This window comes from Corapipo altera, unplaced genomic scaffold, assembly GCF_003945725.1.
Source record: "Corapipo altera isolate COAL_440 unplaced genomic scaffold, ASM394572v1 78, whole genome shotgun sequence".
NCBI lineage: Eukaryota > Metazoa > Chordata > Aves > Passeriformes > Pipridae > Corapipo > Corapipo altera.
The window spans coordinates 1,639,340-1,660,257 of NW_020884904.1; the positions used below are offsets into that span (position 1 = coordinate 1,639,340).

At 39.5% G+C, this 20,918-nt stretch overlaps 1 protein-coding gene across 2 annotated transcripts in view; it reads right to left on the minus strand.

Annotated features, from left to right (window-relative positions):
• Nucleotides 1-20,918, minus strand: part of PARVA (parvin alpha) — a 66,971-nt gene that overhangs the window by 33,576 nt on the left and 12,477 nt on the right. Inside the window, exon 1 of one of the 2 annotated variants that reach the window (XM_027651263.1) lies at nt 1,439-1,795. The exons of the other annotated variant lie outside the window; for it this stretch is intronic. Coding sequence (XP_027507064.1) covers nt 1,439-1,466 — 28 coding nt within the window. The 5' untranslated portion in view covers nt 1,467-1,795. Of the gene's footprint in view, nt 1-1,438; nt 1,796-20,918 lie in introns of those variants that run through there. 2 annotated transcript variants of the gene reach the window in all.

Genomic DNA, 20,918 nt, shown 5'->3' on the forward strand with positions numbered 1-20,918 from the left:
TATGTGGCCTAGGAAAGCAGAGTTAGTTCTCAATTCGCACAGGAAATAAATGAACATTTTCCAGTCTAGGTTCTCAAATTCCTTAATCAGAATTAATTCATTTAACATCCCACCAACAGGAAAAAATAGCATTATCCCCATTCTGCAGCATAGAAAGAGATGCAATTTCAGATGAAGGAATACATCTACATGTTTCCTTTCTGGAGACATAAATTGCACTTGTAAAATGGAACCTTGGCACTTGATAATACAGCCTTACCTGTCTGCAATGTTACACTTAGCCTGACACAGAGTGGACAAGAATACTCTTGCTTTCCAAACCCATATCATAGTAAAGAGAACACCCTTCTTTCCGTATAACCACTAGTGATGATTTTCATCCAGCCCTGTGCCTTGCCCTTCACAGGCCCTGACTGGTACCCTCCTGTGCATTCCTAATCTTCCTTATTTCCTTGTAAAACTCAAACAGCTGCTCCAATTTCCAAATGCCCTAAAATAAAGTACTTTATTGAACAGTTCATCTGATTATGGTGTTCACATGTTATTGTGAGGACCAGCTCTGAGCTGCACATGCATTAAAACTGTCTTTTCCAAGAAATCCCAAACAAGCTGTAAGTTCGGAGCAGCACTTGCTACCACCTGTCAAGAGCTGCCAGACAAGGGAAACACCACTGGGTAAACTCCTACCTGTTAAATGCATTTCATGGGTTGCTGTCATTACTAATGTATCTATTTCAGCAAGAAGAGCAATCATATCAATAGTAGCTGCGGCTGTATTTCCTACCTTGCAGGTGAATGTACCAAAACCTGCAACTCAATAATCTAAGTAGGTAACCTTAAATGGGTTTTACTTCATAGCACTGACACATTTGTTGTTTCTCAGAAATAATCTGCAGCTTTCTGTTGCTGATGTCATAAATGAGTTTATGCTGTTCTTCTTATTAGAAAGTATATAGTATCACAAAATTTTCCTTTTAATAAGTATGAGTATTAAAACTCACCTACTGCATAACACATAGCTCATCTGAAAACTTCTATCCCAAGAATGCTTTCAACTACAGCTTGCTCTGAGGGGAAATTCAGCTGATAAAAATCACTGTTTTCACACTGGAGCCAGTGTTACTTAAGGACTGAATTTGTACCAAACTGAAGCTAACAGAAACACATATTCTTATGAAATACCACTAGGATGAAATAGCTAATTCTATCTCACTAATATTGCAGAAATATTTTCATGGAATAGCATTCAAAATTAACTGCTATATTTTTCTCCTTTTTTACCCAAGAAAAGCGAAGTCTGACAAGGGTAAGAAGAAAATATACTCCCCTTCTTATCTCCAAAATATTACAAACCAAAAATAACTGCCATTGAAATACACAAGGTCAGGAAACAATGCTCCTAAAGCATGACAGACACCGAGTCAGTCTAGTCTCCTACCTTTAGGGCAAAACGCTCCACAGCCCATCGTGGGGTCCCTGGGCCACCCTCATAGTGCATCACAGGGGGGACTGCAGTCCTTAAGGTGTTTGAAGCCCCTCGCAGGCCCCTTTGCTGCTGCTCTTCAGAGAAGCTGTATTAGCCTTAGAGCCTGTTTTCCAACAGAATGGTCCAAGCACATCACAACTCTCGGCTCGGAGCATCGCTTCAGAACAAGCGACTGACTGCCTTTATAATTTAATATGATGCCACATGAGACTCATAGACCATCTGCAAAAGAAACCAAATCTGCTTTTTGCAGCTTGGTGAGTTGTGTTCTGAAGGCTGTGATGCAGTTTTGATTGTGTGCCTTTGTTATCAGTCATATAACTAAACAAAGTGCTCAAAGGGCAAGTGTAAAACACACGTTTTTAGTAATCGCAGTCTGTTTCTGCTCTAGGTAATTTGTACCTTTTCCCCTTATAACTGAATAAAGTCACAATTCCCCTCAAAGTGTAAGAAAGGTCTGTGCACAGACATGGCAATATTTTTGTTTGGTTTTTTGTTTGTGAAACAGAATCTGATCAACAGGAGTTACAGAATCCTTGAAGCTTGTTTCCAGAATTGAGGTGCACGTGTGATATTACCAAATTCAGGTCCTGGTCACAGTACTCTTTTCTCTAAAAATACTTCCCAACTGAAATAATTAGCAAAACTCACATGGAATGAGGATAAAGCTCTGAAACAGTAAAAGGTATATAAAAAGCTAAACAGCAAAGGAAAGGAGAGGTATGAGCCATCAAAAGAATAATAAACTACTGGTAAGAAATAAACTAGTTTTATGGTCTATAGGTCCTTCCAAAGAGGGACAGTAATGAAAATATAATCTAAAGCAATTACTTGCTTGGACTAAAAATCAAATTCCTATGAAGTTTTCTACAGACTAAAACTTTTCAGAAGCTGTAAAATGTTTAAGTGTCTGTTTCAACTTGGAGCTGGATGAGGGAAGTGACACATCCCTGGCTCATTTCTAAGTAGTGGAAAGTAGTTACCTATCTAGTTTCCAATTGAACTTCATTTAAAGTACCAGTGCCAAAAGACAAGTATGGAGAACTAAGCAGTATTTATTCTTTAGTGTCATTCAGCTGTGCTACACAACATTCATTCCGCAGGTTTCATGTCAGATGCGATTCCTTGCAGAAAAAGACATGGAGCCCTCATCACAGTTCTGAAACCACATTCTTCTCCAGTTCTAAAGAGTCGCTGATACACATTGGTCTGTGGCTACTGGGTCACTCCTAAAAGCAGCTTTCTCCTGCCAACATTTCCATTTCATGCTGTACTCACAAGTAGTAATGGGGCTCCCCATTCTGACTCCTGGAGTCCCATTGCCTTCTGGCACTGGAAAACTGGATTGCTGAACTGCTGAATAACAGCATTCAGTTACAGGACAATACTGAGCTGGCAGTTCTTTACCAAGCTTTCCTTTTCTTAAATTCTGAATAGGACTGTAAGTGTCCCAGATACTTTACTGGGGCAATCCCATTTGGGAGATAAGTACAGCTAAAGGGAAACCATGCTTCACTTGAAACATCACGGAGGATGCTGAACATGATTATATATAATGAAAATTCCCAAAGTCTGAAGCCACAGCAACCTGCATCATCAATTCAAGCTGTTTTGCAAGTGATTATTTATACTTGTGTACAAAGCAGCACTTTTTTGCATGCACAACAAGAGCTATTTTACAAAAATAGTAAATGAAATTTTTTTCATTTATATACCTACAGTACTAAACAAAAGATCATGTCCAGGTAATAGGTGAGGTTACAGCAGAATAAGAAAGCTGTAAATTGGCTAAAGCAGAGCTGCTTTCTCTGAGGTTATAACATGGTAAGAAGTTGACAACAGTAGATCTGAAGTGCATAGTTTGGGGACCCTACTCATTCTCTCTGCAATTCATTTTCCCTTGCCACAAACATAAATTCAAGCAGGGCTTGGTTTCTAATTCCTGCGATATAACAACAACATCATCACTCAAAAAGCCTGTGTACTTCCCCCTTCCCTTAGCAGAGATCACTGCAGAGGAAAAAAAGCACTTTGGTAAGATGCTTTGGGCCTAGAGTTTCCCAAACTGCTCCTAAGGGCTCATTTTCAACCCTGCAATTTTCAGCTTTGTAAAAACAGAAGTATAGCCAGGGAGGACTAAAGTCTTTTTCAAGCCGTTTTGGCCATCAATACAGGAAACAATTCAAAGGCAACATGACACTGATAGCTTAATTTGTGAAAATGGATAAATACTGGATCTGCCACATAGCACATTAACCCATGTAACAAATAAATACAGAAATAGCACTGCAATACTTGGTTAAAAGGTTTTGGTTCACAGAGGAGGAAATTCAATTAAAGCATGTAATGTCAATTACTGTCATTTGTAATTTTATTTTGCTTCCCTAGAAACAATACAGATGCAAGATTCTAAAGTTACCTGCATGTTTGATGCAAATGGGATAAAATTATCTAGGTTCTGAGAAAATCCAGATAGTAGTGGGGAAAAAACCCACAGTTTTACCTAACCTCACTCATGGATCTTCTTCCAAGTGCTGATTACATGAGGACTGACAACCCTCCAATTTAAACATATAAGCCAACAATCCAGATCTGAAACAAGACTTTTATGCTTAAAAAATTATGTTAAGTCGTCAGAAAGGTTGGGATGGGAGCAACAGCTTAATTCTCAGCTACTGCAAATGGGCACAGCCTTACTAAAGCCAACAGAAGAACATTGATTGATATTAGAAGAGAACTTGGCTTACTGTTTATACTTACTGATTTCAATTGGAAAATTACAGGGTTAGGTCCTTAATGCTTCTGTCTCTTTTGCTCTGCTCTGTGCAGAAGTGACAGAGACTAGAAGCTAAGCCTCTCACCACCCCAGTAAGAAACACTGCCAAATCTCATCATTCCTTTTCCTCCTCTGCCACATGTCATGCACTGCAGTATCAGCACCCATTTCTGCTTTCACACAGTTTTTCAGCCGTAGAGCTCAGTGCTGCTCAGAAGCATTCTACCCATATCATACCCTGTTGAAGTCAGGAAATAGTACCAAAAATGAAGCAGTTAAGCTTACTGTCGGTGAAATAAATGTCAGACATATTTCTACCTTGCAAACTGTAATCTTGAGCTACCACTAGAATTAGTAAGAGAAAGTCTTCTGTGAAGACCTCTTTAAGTAACACCACCTTTAAATATGGAAGGCATCCTGCCTTTGAAAAAACATACTTTCCTCAATAGTGTAATGGTAAAGTAAAATGATGATTAGATTTATAGGAAAGAGCTAAAAAAAGAAAGACTAAATCAATCAGATGCTTTCTTATGCCTCTAAATGACACACATAAATCGCGCCTATCATGTTCCCCCAGGCTATTTCAGGAGTATGCAGAACACAAAATGATGCAGATTCATTACAAAAAGTCTAAATCTAATCTACCTGAATTTAAAATGCCAGGAATGGCATGGAAGAAGAGAAGACAGACCTTGTACGCTATACATAAGCAGAAACAAGAGTCATGCAAACTGGGAATCACATAAAATGCTCAGTTACAAAGAAATTATAGGTCAGATCCCTGGCAGTGCCGACATCTATTGGTGTGTAAGTGCAGGGAGGAAAGAGGTATCACCAAACTACCTTTGTGCCTTCCCAAGTTCTCATAAGGATGATATGAGGCTGGCATCTGGGACTTCAGGGGTGGCACTTAACCTCCCCTCACCATTCACTAAAATCCAAATTATGAAACACCTTCCCAAATAACACAGGTGAATGTTGACAAAAGACATTCAAAAGGGGCATTTCCAACTAGATCTAGGTGGCAAACACAAAAAAATTAGGACTGTTGACAAAAATAAAATACCACTGACATGACACAGTTCACCTATAATATAACTGACAAATAGTTAAAAATATGTTGACAAGAACTTGAGGAATTACAGCTCCCCCAGAATGTTGCTATTATTTGTAGTGCACCTTGCAAGGCCCAAGGGTCACTAAACACAGGCAGGTCCATTACCCTTTTCTCTAAAAACACTGAAGAGAACGGTGTTATATCTATAAATACACACACCTTTTTATGCCTTATATCATAAACAAAATCTTTACAACCATACATGCACACAAAATCAGTTCATTTGGAACACTCAATAATATAGCCTCTCTCTCTTAACAAGCAAGTCTCACTCCCTGACAATAAATAAAGACACACTCAGGTCTAAAACCTTCACCTGGAGCCAGACTTGTTGGCTTGTTATGTGCTGACATTTTAAACTGAATGTAGGAATAACTCTCTTCTCATTTTCTAAGAAAACTATGCTGGATCAAAATCTAAACATCAACAATGCTACCGAAAATACAGAAACAACCTCAAAGTCAGCAGAATCTCAGCAGCATAAAACTGGTATGCAGGTCAGACCTAAATCACAACCCCTGTCGACTTCTCTTGTGGCACAAAAATATTACTCAGCAAGAGTAAAGGCAGCACAACTGATTACCAAACAGCTTACTAGTGCCATGATGCTACTTCTCAAGAGAAGAACTACAGAACTTACAAAGATGTCCAAAACTGGCTCAAAGTCTGTGGTAGAGTAAGAGGAAAAACCCCTTGATTTATAGACCTGTACATTAACAAGCCCCTCTTTCTCGTTACTCTCTCACTGCCTTCCATTTAGTCTTCATGTTACTCGAGTTGAATTTCCTTTATGCCCAGGCCCTATTCACTGACTGCATTACTACTCCAATTCCACTTGAGATCTCCGTTTCTAGAATCCTGCCAAGCTGCCAATATGGTTCCTGAGAGACTACTTTCCCTGACATGCAGTAAGCTATTTATTGACACACCACTGTTCCCATTCAGTTCTGCACCTAAGCAGTGAACTGGATAGCAGTTCCATATGTTGGAGCTGTAACACTTCTCTGGAAAATTATATTACTTTGGGTAAATAAAAAGCTAAGAGCAGCAGGAAAAATATCATAAAAATGCAGCCGAATTTGTTTCATCCTGCCTCCATCAGCAAATTTGGTCTATGACCTCTGCATATGACTCATGCAAGTGCTTTAAAACTTGCAGTGATTTATATTTTCAGGATAGGAAGTTCAAGGCTTAAATTTCTGTTCTCCAACCGTACATTATTTCTCTCCATACACAATTTCTCGGTAATTATCTATGAACTAAAACATATAGGCATCTTTTTTTCTACTTTGTGGTGCATATTAACCAAAACCATTCATCTCAATAACCAGTCTCTGTGTTCTTGGCAGAGTAGAGCTGACGTGTAGGTTATTCCTGGAACCATACTAGGTTGATGCTCTCACCATAGTTTTAGTCATGGAAACTGGCTTCTAGCGAGACAGGCATTGTTTGTGAGAAAGGAAATTCCCAGCATGTCTGTCAGAAACAAGAAGTAGCAGGGTACATCCCTTAAAAATGTAATATTTGCATAGTGCTGTTCATCAGAAGACCTTAGTCTGTTCTACAAATCAAGTAATGCTCTTTGGAGCTTTGGGCTCATGTCCTGATGAGAGAGCACTCTCTGTACTCACAGTCCCTCTGCAGCACAGTTTCACTCCTTAGTCTTACCTTCATAAAAGAGCAACAAGTCAAAACACCACACAGACACCACAAAAAGAGAGATCTTTATCACATGCACACAGACTATTTCTGATCCCACATTCAGTAACCTAACTTTCCATTAGTTTTTCAGACGATTCCATAAAATCATTAGTCTACACGCCACCGTTCTGCTGCCATCCCGCTGATCAGAACCAGTCACTTAGCTCCCATGGAGGCAACTCTAAACCAAACAGAATTATTTCTGGATTTCTGCAGGCTGCTACGGAATGGCATGAAAGCTTCAATGAACTGGACAGCCTATCTCCAAGAGTTTACAGCAGCTCTGTTATGCGGACACACTGTGGAATGGTGAGACAAAAGGTGACTCTACAACCCACTGTGTGCATCTGGTACTTATTCCATATATTTCAGCTCTGGATTTTAATCCCAGAAATGGTAGTGCCAGGGTTCAAGGCACATGGTCCACTCAAGGAGCAATCTGATGGCCAGTGCCTGGGTGACCTAACATTTCCCTGTGTGTCTTACAGGGCTCTATTTGAATTCATAGTCTGCTTCGAAGAGAACCAGCAGAAGAGGCTGCTTTTCAGTTTCTCTACACATTATTAGTTGGGCTTTTGGATCCACAGACCTTTGTTTTCTATGGTCTATTTGATGTGTATCACAACACTTGAAAGGTTACAAGTAAGGTCTCACTAACTTGAAATAGATAATTTATTTCCTTTGCGATGCAGGCCTGTAAGAACCACAGTGCAACTTTAACCATAGGTATGTTGACTTTACCCTCTAGGGACCAAGTTGGGAATTACTGTACTGGTTAGCTGCAACTCATTAAGCACTCTTTGCCTTACTCCTGTAAAATTTAACAAGTAGTCCATTCAGTAAAAGAGTAAAAATCTGCCTCCACGGATAAATTCTATGGGGTTCTGTGCCTTCAGCACTTGCCTCTGCAGGATATTCTATGACAGCAAAAGCAAAGTGTCTCACACATCAGAGTCTGGAGAGTTTTTGTGGCATTGATGTTCTTCCTGCGTGCTCTCTTGAACTGGTCATGCCCAGACAGTGAAAACTTTTTCATCTCCTTTTTCTACAGTACTAGCAGAGATCAACAGTTCTGCTTTATCAAATGGGAAATCTCTGGGGTCTTATGAATCATGTGTTGGCAGCTTAATCTAGATGGAAATCTGTGTTCATCACTGGAAAGCCTTGCTTTAAAACAATTTTCTGTAACATTCAGACTTTAGTGGATCTTAACATTTATTTCTAGTCTGAATGAGTTAAAACACAGGTGACGTTTCCCTGTTGAATGATCAGCTCAAGCACAAAACCTGATCTGACAGATCTGGATCAGTTTTAGAAGTTGGCTGCAAAATGTTACATCAGTGAACAAGTTAATCCTAACCAAGGACCTGAAAGCTTCTGTTTTTCTTCAAATGTTTCCATTTTCATTAGTACTACAGGGCATGTCAGGCGAATCCTGCCCTTTGTTATTTGTGCAGCCCAATTGCAATTAAGCTAACAAGTCTGCTGTAGTACAGGATGGTGTCCAAACCCTTTTCATAGCTGTGGTTGCTCAGGAAGAAGAAAGCAAACCCTTAATTTGTCACTGAGGTAAGCATTTATCAACTGCAGGCACAAAGGAAGGTCAACACATCTCTGCCGTTTCAGAACTACAATGGCACTTTAAGCCTCCTGACACCACTTGGATGCAGACAATGGTCATTATCACAATTTCATGAATATGACAGAAAAGAAAGAGAATTTGCATGCAGCCTCAGAACAGACCCAGGATTAGTGCTCAAGGCTGTTGGCTCCCAGGCACAGGCTTAGTCCACTTCAGAAGCACTCCCTCCCCCACACCACTGTCCTCTCATCCACTTTCCTGATTCAAGCTGGTCACCTTCTAAACACTACTTTCACCTTGTCCATCTCCCCCTCCAAGCCCCAGGTTTATTGTCACCTTTCCACTCTCCCACTCTGGTGCTGCTGCTGCCACTTCCTCGCAAAGGCTTCCCCCTTCTCGACCCTACAACTGCAGGCACAGAGCCAGAGCCACCATGTCCAAATGATCTTGTTTTCCAGATCCTGCAGGGAGCAGAACCAGAAGATAAATGATGAAAAACAGCGCCCTGTGTTGCCAATCCAATTTATCATATTTTGAATGCAGGTATTAAAAATATGAAAATTATTATTAACTCTCTCTTGTCCCACTCAGAGGCACTTTAAATTGACTGTTTGAACTTTGCCTTACTAATCTGTTCCCAGTGTTAACTGCTGATTTTACATTACATCCTAGATTGCGTAGTTGTCACCAATCTCCAGCCTTCTCTGACCCCTGTAAAACATTTTTCCTGACAATTTTTTGGAAAGTCTTTAAATAATATTAGGAAGAGAACCTGATAGTATATACTTCCAGAAACTTGTGTTGGCAGAATTAAGTTTAAAAGCACTGCATAAGCGAAAGAAAATATTTCCTGGATCAATCAAGGCTTAGTGTAATAAAGGGAAGATGTTGCCTTTAACAGTCAAAGGAATCTACCACCTTGTCAAAGAGCACCAGCCAGCCAACCCATGCTGATGAACAAACAGGAGATTTTCAGTTTCTGGCCCCTCACACAGTGAACCTGTTGGTTTATAATTACAGCTCTCTTTGCCTTGCCAGGGCAGGGGGAAAGGGCAATTGAGAGGCTGTGCTCCACCACAGTAGCACCTGCATGCAAATGCAGCGATATCAGCTTAGGGGCTCCGAAGGGAACCACTTGCCATAAGTAAATGCACTTTGACAGCAGCTCCTAATAAGAGGAAGGAAATGAGAGAGAGAAAGAAAAGTGATAGGAGACAAAAGGACTTTATAAAACAGGGCTTTATTGCTTTCATTTGTAGCATTTTCTCTTTGTTCTCTTGAGCCTTCCAATTCCAGATGCTGCACAAAAGAGATACCTGTCTAAAAAAGTTTATTTCAATCTGTAACTGACTTGCAAGACGCTTCACAAACTCAACAGCCCATTATTAGGAGTAACAATGAGCTACCTCTAATTAATTTGGTGCAGCCTTTGCTTCTGATACCAATCAAATCAATATTAATGGGGAGTTTGTGCTCTCTCATTACAGCACAAAATGGGTACCAATCTTCTCATGAAGATTTTTGGATCATAAATTGTGTTTGAGGTCAGCGTAGTTGGCTTCTTCCCACACCCCTTTTTTCAACCAGGATGGAAAAAATATATAATGATGTGCTATTTAGTACCTGGATAAAAATCTACATTCAGGCTGCCTACACCGAGAGACTGAAACCAGTTCAATATGAAGAAATCTCAGTCTAAGAAAATAAAGAATTTGGTAGCTCACAGAACTCAAATTAAACACTTAAATAGGTAACACTAGATATTTCTCATGCTGCCTCACATTTCTCTATTTATTTTTATCTGCAGGATCAGGCGTGTTAGAGAGGGAGGCCTGGTAAGAATTGCCTCAGCCATCATTCTTGGTTACTTACATCTGTGGTCAATTTTCCACACTTTCTTCCATAAAAGGTAAACGAGGCACTGTACTTGCAACAGGATAATCTAAACAATATGAACAATGTTACTGTTAAAGACCATCTGGCTCATCAAGCACGGCTCCAGACTTTTAACTCCTTGAATAAAGTGTGGAACCCTGCAGTGTATTTTTTTAATTCAAAATTCATTTTTTAAATGGTAAAAGTATTGCTCCTGGAGACATGAGGGACTCAGACTAGGAGGAAATTCAGTTTCTGTTTTTATCCGTCCTGTATCTCACAGATGTCGCAATCCGGGCTGGAGACAAACACTCAGACGTCACATTTTTCTACAAAAAAAAAAGCCCTATGTGCGTAACTGGTATGTGTGGGGTTGGCATTCAGAGGGGAGACAAGAGGGTTAAGTATTTCATAACTCACTTCAACTTAATGGCCTGATTCTGCCACTTCTTGAAAGGTAATAAAAGTCAAAGAAGGGTCACTGGGAATTAGAAGAAAATAAGGGAGGAGAGGCGGTAAAGGTGAATGAGACCAAAGAAGGTTTTTGCTAATTGTACACACAATTTCTTATCTGTAGATAAATTAACAAGTGGCTGGTCTCTGGGAGAAAAATGTTAAAGCAAAGTAGAAAGAAAATATCCTGGAAGAGAGCAAGCTGGTAGGGAGAAAACAGAGTGATCCCTGAAGTCCAAAGAGCAAAGGAAGCCCTGGAGCTGGCTGTGCTCTGTACACCAGAAGGCAGACTGTGGCTCTGTGCCTCAGTTTCCCCACCCACCCACTCCCAGGGCAATTGCAGCCCACGGGGAGTAGTGCCAGGATTCACTTGAGGTCTGTGAAGTGCTCAGAAACACAGAGTGGCAGCAAGCTCATGCCTCGAAGAAAAACAGTTCCACAGACACACAGGAGTTAAATATTCCCACACTTTCAAAAGGCTATGCACCTCAAAACACACTTGTTTTTGAACTGAGTGACAGAAAGAATTACATCTTGTCATGGGTCTTTGTTTAGTTTTTGCTCAGCTCTGTGATTTCTCAACTCTGTGATTTCTGTGCACAGAGCGGGTTAAAAAGCCCTGTAAGCACTGGCTGTAACAGAGGGCAGGGTTTTGGTCCTCAAGAGGGTTGTTATCCTCCAAAGAAGTTTTAATAACATTATAAAAAAACAAAACAAAACACAACAAAAAAAAATCAGAAACAAAACAAAAAAAACCCCTGCAACTAAGTGGTTGTTGAAATACTTCAATGCTTTGTATTTAATTTCTAAAAATATTTTTGGAAGGCAAAGCAAAGAAAATGAATTAGAGCATAGTTAGATTTTTTCTTTTTGTGTAAACACAAAAATTAATTTTCACATTCAGCGGTTCCTTGCTTTAAATTCTGCATCTTGTTTTAACCAGAAACATCACCCTATCTGGTTTCTAGGTAGAGCACATACAGGGCTGAACCTTCCCCTACAGTAAGTTCTTCCAGACACTCCCAGAAACATGTGCCCACAACCCTTTTTTCAAAGTGTACTCTAGTTTAGACCTAATTTTCATTGAAGCTATTATAACATAAGCCCACTGCAATATGTACTGACATACAGAACGCTGAATTCTTAGCTTACAAAATCATTTGAACATGCAAGCGGGGCTTTTTTTAATTTTGAAAGAAATTGTGTTTAATATATGCTCATGACTCATCAACTTGGAAAAAAAAGGCAGTTTTACAGTAAGCAAGATAGGTCAGGCAGTTTTATGATTAATAGGGTCAAAAAGTTAGAATTCATACTTAAAACTTTGGTTGCTCACACTAAAACAGTTAACCCTATCTACTGAGCAACAACTATACACCAGGCCCCCAAAAAACAATGTAAAAATTCAAAAAGAAGCAACACGATGTTACAAAACACTTATTTTGATGTTTGTTCATTCCATTCAAAACCAGAGCAACAGATTTCGAGATTTTCTGGGTGTAACTCTTCCAAAACAAATCAAGCTTTGAAGTATGAGATGTCAGAGTACAATGTGTAAACCAGGCATGCCCTAATGGCTACTTTGCTGCAAAAGCATCCCGTTTTCTGATGTTCCAACTGAAAGTCCCTTTCCTCCTATTTAAGCTAATATTAGGATTTGAAAAAACGAAAACAGAAACCATTTGATCAACAAATGAGTCTCTTGCCAAAATATCCTGTATGTTAATGACAACATCAGTTACAAAAGCATCTGCCAGTTACATCGTAGCTCCGAGAAAAATCACTCCTTTAAATTTATTTTGCTGCTAACTTGACTGAGTGCTCGTGATAGTGAGCATCAAATGCACTGTAAGCTACTACTGGATTTTAATTAGGAGCATTCCACAGGAATAATGCTAACACGTGCTGAGTGATAAGCGTGTATGCGCTAATACTGTTCCGTAGAGCCTTAAATTACACGCTTCAGTGCGCTGGATTTAAATCCTAGAAGACACTGGCACCAATTGCTGGGATTACAACTTTCAATTAAACCTAGAACTAAATTACTGGATTTCAAACCATTTCTTTAAGCCACACCTGTCTGCTAAGCTTTTCACCACATTCACACTTAATAACCCTTAACATTTTTCGTCTAGAAAGCTCGAAGGTTCTTCCAGATTTAATCCCCGTCACTGCACTCCACTTCACATGTATGGAAACTGAGGTACACAATAATTAAATATCCAAACTAATGCAGGAACCTGTGCCATGGACTCTGCTTTTAAAAGGGGCGATTGCACCTTGTTCCCAAACTTGTTGAACATTCTTTGTCCCACGTGATCATCATCTCTTGCACAAGTATTCACATGGCCTTATGATAAATTATGTCAGGAAAGAGCTTTGGATTAAACTGACCAACCAGCCAACAAAAAAAGGTTAGTTCTAACCTATGTCAGTTCCTGATCCCATACATTCCACAGCCACAGAGACACTTGAATTGGCTCAAGGGAGGCAACACCCCAGGGTTTATGATAAGAGTGACATCTATCTTTCAGTCAGACTAACGAAACAACAGCATTAGTGCTGGGACTTTTCAAAATCCTGATCACACTCAGGACCACATGATCATTCAGCAGAGAAGGTGAAGAGGGAATGTGCACTTAAAAAACAATACTCTAGACAGTACAACCAGCATTAGGGAGTGGGTCTTCAGAAAGCTCATGGTAAAACTGAGAAACTCCTTATATAACATACTACACGTGTCAAAACCTTCACATGGTCAGAGGCCAAATGGGAAAATTCACCCCAAAAAAAACTGTTTGGGGAGAGGTTTAGTGAAGGCACACAAAAAGAGTTGTCAAACTGGTGGAGGTCGGCAGAGCATTCTGAAAAGTCATCATATGTGTCTCATACTCCTCTACAAACGTACATCTCTGGCCATTATGTGCTGAGCTGGTTGGGCCTTCACTTGTCTGTTTTCCTACTAACTAGCAAATATAAGAGAGAGAGCTGTTATTTATAAAAAAAATGCTTATTAAGTGAAATATTAAATTAACAAAAGAAATCAAGACTCCAACATTCCTACTTAGATCATAAACATTAGAAAACTATCAGATAATTATACCCACGGGTGTGATTCAGCTTTTATTTCAAGACCTGAAATGGTAAGATTTCTCTGGGGCCTTTCAATGGTCTTCTGCAATGAAACCTCCAGAGGAAATAATTACCTTTTGTGGTAAAAGGAAAAGAAATTGCACCCTGATCTATGCATGTAAATTACCACAGCTGAGTCTGTAGCCATTATTTAGGAGGCATGCTCTAGGTGGGCAGCTTTCTAGGCTTGGCAACAGAATGTTATGTTGAGTCAGCACAGCAAAGTTCTAAATAATTGACTGATGGCCTGGAGCATCTCTCATGGGGAGAGGATGAGACAGCAGGGACTGTTTAGCCTACAGAAGAGAAGGCTCAGGGGGATCACCTCAATGTGCACAAATATCTGAAGGGAGATTGTAAAAAAGGCAGAGATAGACTCTTCTCAGTGGTGCCCAGTGACAGGACCAGAGGTAATGAGCACAAACCAAAACACAAGAGATTCCATTTGAACATCAGGAAAAACATTTTTACCATGAGGGTGACCAAGCACGGGCAGAAGTTGCCCAGAGAGGTTGCAGAATCTCCACCTCTGGACATATTTAAAAGCCACCTGGACATGCTGGCTCTAGTGGTCCTGCTTAACAGGGTGGTTGGACCAGATGACCTCCAGAGGTCCCTTTCAACATCAGCCACTCTGATTCTGTGACTCCAGGCACTTTGTGGCCCAGCATTTGCACTGTCTCGAGCAACTGCAGATGCATGGAGATACATCACCTACCTCCTTTCACACTGCCTGTATGAGCCCAAAATCCCAAGGCTCTGGTGCACACAGTGACTCTCCAACTCAGAAATGCTTAGAAAGTTCAGCTACTGAGGCAAATTGGAGAACAGGACCCCCACTGCAGGAGCACAGAATTGAGCAAAGAATCGAGTGGGCCATGCCTGCCCCCAACCATTCTTTATATGCACAGACATCAAATAACCAACTCATATTAAGGAAATGTAAGCCATGTGCATATACAGGAACACCTCATTCTTTTCTTGCATTCCTACAAAGAGTCAGATTGATTTAGTACCCTGGTAAAAAGTGGTACTGCACAAATACACTCTGGGCATAAGATCTGTCACAAATCAAAACTATTAAGAATTATTTTGCCTTGTATCTAGTGTTTGATATATTTCATAAATCCTTGCACACACACTGGCAAGGAAATGACTTGAGTACTTTGTGAAGCTAACACGTATCACTTCTGAGTAAAGAAATGATCCTGTCCTTTTCTGGAGACTGACATTACAAAAGTAGGTAGTTGTTTTCTGCAGATGAAATCCCTGAAACTGCACATTCTAGCCCATACTCTGTAATAACTTTGAAGCAAAAAGAAGAATGCTTGGGTTGCTGCTCCTTCTGCAAAGGTTTCTGTGTCAGAAAGAGCAATGTATGCTAGCACTTTTAAAGCCTGAGGAACTAAAAGACAAGGAGGACTCTGCTAAACATAGAATCCTTTACAGTGCCTGGACAAAACAACAGAAGAAAACTGCTGCAGCTGATTGTACTGTCTCTAGGTCTTGGCATTCATTATTTAAGTTCAGTGGAAACTGTTCAGCCTTGAAGTAGACTGACTCATGCACTTTAACTTCCAATTTCCTGCAAACAATCCATTAGTTTTTGGCAAGTTTCATACTGCACAGTACTTCCCTGAAAAGGGCAGTTCCCAAACTCTTCCAATTTCAACAGTGTTTTTTGTAAGAGAGCTTAATGAAAGTAGAATTTGTACTTGTGTCAAAACTGAGTGTGATCCCCACCTGAAGATGTCTGACACACTCATCAAAGGTATATGAACAAATTTGCTCCTAAAGATTCTCTCCAAACGTACTTGTTGGGACAAATCCTACTGGGCTGTACTATACTCTCCATGTGAGGCAGTGGGCATTTATCAGAGAACAGGAGCTGAGTCTAGATGTCCACTGTTGAGTTTTATCTGACAAGGAAACTAAACCCAGTATTTTCATACTACCTACACTTCTCCCAAAAGTGCACTACCTACTCCTACACTTCTCTGGATTTATAATGGCTGAAACGAGCTTCATAAGTAAACGCTAATTCCATCATTTGCAACTAAAATGGCTCTTAAATTTACCATTCCCTTCAAATATTTTGTCACTAAGTGGTATCTGAAATATGTCAGTAACTCAAAATGGAAAATAACTGTGGTATCTCCAACGCCACCAGTTGGTAACTGTAGATAAATGTGGTCTAGTAAACAGTGACTAGTAAACCAATTCTTCTTCCATCCCCAGGACATAATTATTTAAAAATGAGAAAAGAGATGAAAGCATCGACACAAATACATGTGAATACAGCTTTCAAAGTACTCAGTGAGATTCCAAATCCATATGTGCTACAGTTCAGCTGACACAGTATAAAAGCTTTGCACACTAAAATTAATTTTTTTAATCTGGGGACTTTGTAGAGTGTGGTGCTGGGATCTTGTGTTTATCCACACTCTAAAAATGCTACAGTAAACAGCAGCACAGATTTCCTCACCTCAGCATATCAAATCTCCATCTACACAACCCAATCATAAACAGGTTGCAGAGTTTTCAGGTTTATTCAGGTCCCCAACCCTCTCTCCTGGGACTGTCAGCAAGCACAGATTATTAACTGGGATTTGCAAAAAATACTCTGCTCTTTGTAAGAACTGACCCAATCTCATCCAAATGATTTTACTTATGTGACAAAACCATCGAACAAATAGTGGCCACTATGGGAAAGTTCACATGCAACAAACTAGGCAAGATGGTCTGGTAGCAAAAACGTTTATAAAACCTAGAAGCAAGCTCCAGAATGTTTTGAAAGGTTTGTTTTTAAGTGTCTAAAAATGCACTGTGACTATGAGGAGACTATACATTGTGGCAACTTAAGTAGCTATTTAGGCACCTATATTCACTGTGTGTTTCTGTGTTCAGAAGACACCTACCAGCTCTACAGGTGCCTGCATCCCAGCTGGGAAAGTCCAACACGTATCTAATTCCCTACTGCTGTACACGAACACAGGCATAAACCTGATTCAGCTAGCTGCCTTTCCCAAGATAGACTTTGCACAAGTATTTCCACTCTAAATAGGATATTGAAAGATGGCAGAACAAAGTTATAACAATTATTACCTACTGCAGAGGGTTACCTTATTTTCTGCCCAAGCAATGTGTCATTTGATGTTTCATGGCAACGCTGAGTTTGTCTTAATTTCTTGGTACGTAGGTTACTATTCTCCACTTCAGAAAGAACTCTCCTCTTACCTTGCAGAAAAAAACTAGAAAGTAACCCTGAGGACTGGCTAAATGCCTGAACAATTAGCATAAACCAAGCCCTTTTCTTTCTTTCTCATTTTTTTAATGGACTTTAATTTCCTTGTTTTTAAAAATGTGCAATTTCTTGCAGCCTTGCTTAAGGTTCAGTCTGACAGATCCGTTCACTCTTTCTACTACATTTTCAAGCCTTAACAGAGTATGTGCCTGATTTAGTCCTTAAGCTCTGAGCCCCTGACTTGATCCATGTATGCACCTCTTTGAGCACATGAATGGTTTCTTGACTTGTCTACTTGACTTGTCTACTTGCGTGTTTATTGTTAAGCAAGGAATTAAGTGGTTTGTCAGACTGATCCCAAGTGCTTAGCATCTGAACAGCATGAATTTTTACTCCACTGGGTAAGAAAACCTTTCCCAGAACTTCATCTCTCTACCCATGATAACTGCCTACATATGACTCTTACTTTCCCAACAAAAGAATAAAATTTACAGACATTCTGATCTGTCTGGGACTTATTACTGAAACTGGAGACCGATGGTTTGAACTGGGGAATCAAATGAAGCAGAGCCAGTATAGTAGTGATCGAGGGGTTAAGCTAATTTGTTAGTGCCCTTGCTGTTTCTTGCTGTCAGCCACTATGCATCCACTCTTTAAATTCTGAAAAGAACACCGACCTTTAATCTGTGGTATTAGTTCCTTTGACAAAATGGAAGATTATGTCTTTTTCCCACAAGCCTTCATGCAAAGCTTAGCCAGCTTCCATCTGGTCTGGCTAATTAAATGTAAGTTAACATTAAGTTAAGAGCCAGCTCCAGCCCACAGACCTTCTATTCTGCAACAGCAGATTTATTAATTGGCCAAACTATTTGCGTATTTAATACCAATTTTTGATTACTTCTATTTTCTTCACTCGCTCATGAAAACAGGGAAATGTTTTTGAAGACATATTTGCATAATTTCAGTTCAGAAACACAAAACATTAAGACGTGCTAGTAAGACTCTGAGCAGCCATAAAACTGTCAGGTTTTTTTTCTTCTGTATTTGACATGTTAATAAAGTACCATCATAACAGTGTGAAGGATCTGCCTATTATGCACAAGATCTGGAATCACTGGAGCTGTACACTGGAGCTGGCCGTGTCCCACAATCTGGCCCTATATGTACTAAAACTAGAGCCAGTTGTTGTATTCCTTATTCAGGCAAAACTTTCCTTGACTCTAATGAGGGTTCTGTCTGAATGAAGAACAAAGGGATTAGATCTAATACGGGGAGTTACTAATTAGAATCATGCCCACAGTTAACTTTTGATAAGATGTTTTTGTAAAACTGAAAATACAGAAAATCTACTAAGCCAAAATGGTGCTTTGCACTATTTTAACATTAGCTCTGTGTAGGTCTGGTACCTAATTTATTCGCTGTATTTAACATTAGTTGTTAGAGAAGAAAATTATAGCCTTCAAGACTTTTAAAATAAGTAATGCAGCAAAGTTAGATTTACAAATTTGTTTTAACACCTGACATTACTTTGAGAAAGACTGTTACCAAGCAAAACAGTTTAAATCTCTTAAGGAAACCTCCTTCTTTGGTACAGAGGCAAAGATCACATTGAGAACTGCTATTTATTAACATACTTATTTAACATAATGCCTGCTGCCACTGTATATAAAGTAAATTTAAAAATTCAAACCCCAGGAAACTTCTACCTAGTTTACACAAACAAAAAAAATGCAACACCAGATGAGTTCCTGTTAAATAATAAAAAAAAAAACCAAACCAAACCCAACCAATTAAAAGTTCAGTTTCATCCAAAAGTCTAAACTATATCAAGGCATGCATCAGACAGTTAAAAAAACCAAAACAACAAAAAACTTGAATGGCACAAAGGTATCTAATGGAGTAAGACTAAACACTGAAATGAGGAGACCACTGCTCTCTTCCACTTCTTACTCTGCAGATGATCACATGAGTAAATCAATTCATTTTTTTCTGCCTCAGTTGCCCCAATCAGGTGGTGTGGAGAGAACAAACATTTCTCCTTTTCTGATCTCACTTTAAAATTCTCAGGTGTTTAAAAACCTTCAGATGAAGATGTTCTGTGTAAGGACAGACTATTAGCAGTTAGTATTATGCTGGAAATAGAACTGGACAAGCAATTCACTTCTAAGTGACTCTAAAAACAAAAATGCTGTTGTTACATAGTGCAAGACCAACAACAGACAAAAAGTATTTTTTATTGTTGGTTATAATGAGCAATTTTCTTATCAACTTATTCTGTTATCTTCTCTGCCCAATAAATTTTAACAACCCCCTTAATAAAAAAAAAACCCCAAGCCTTTCTCATGAACCTTTATCTCTGTTTTACCCTCTGCCCAGTTTACTCTACATTTGTGTTCTTACTGTACACACCAACTCTGTTTATCTCCATAGCTTACCCTTGGAATGCTGTTCTGAACAGAGTTGTTATTTACTTGGACAAGACCAACTTCACTCAGAATGTCTGATAAAATCCACTGGGGAAACTCCCTTTAAAACGAAATATGAGATACAAAATGCAACCTGAATTTACTAGTCCGACTCTAAGGCTAGACCCGGTTTTCTTCTACAGGCCATTAAGATCCAGCCCATATTTAAAATACCAGACCTGCAATACAGCAAACCGCTGAGCTCCATTCTGACACACTACTGGCCGATTCCTCTGAACTAGTTCCTGGCATTTACTCGGCTGACGCCAGCTTTCCTCGTGAGCTGGAGCCACCTTGTGCCCTAGAGAGCACCTGCACCCTGAGGTCCCGTCAGGAAAAACCGTATTTGCACGCTGGCTTTCTGTGCATGAGACAACAACTCCTGAAAAATATTTACTAGGATTCTACATAAATCGTTTCATTTGTTAGTAACTGTTTCAAGCCAGTTAAAAATTAACAAAATAATAAAAGTGCAAATCGACTGGACGCTGATTATTTTTCTCTAATCCAACCAGCACTGCAATGAGGTTTTAGGAGTTACGCAAGACACTAAATCACTTAGAACACTCATGGGATAACTATTTTCCAGTTTATTATCTCTTCTTACCTATGATTGAGAATCATAACAAAGCAGTGACAAGAATCTGAGACCACAAGCTGCTTTGCCGGGTTTTGCTTTGCAGTAAAATAGTAAAGTCTCTTTTACGTAAGCATATGGCCTTAAAAATGTTTACAAGTGCTGCAGTTCAGATTTGGTCTCCAGCCATAAAATTCAAATCCAGCTTGGAAACATGCCCAAAACTCAGAGGTGAAATTTTTTTTGGTCATTATAAGATAGGGATCACATGCATTAAATAGATCTGGACACATCTTCAGAAGCTACTGGGGCAAATTCTGACTTGGGGCCAAATCTACCATATTTATGTTCTTTTATTCTAATGGGATCAATATCAAATGTGTTGAGGGTATGAGGCTATTGAACCAATAGGTATTTCCTTTCCTTCTTAAAGCAAGAGTGATTTTCTTTATTCCAAGTGGGGAGGACAGATGTGATCATACCTTCTAATAAAATCAATATGCATCATTC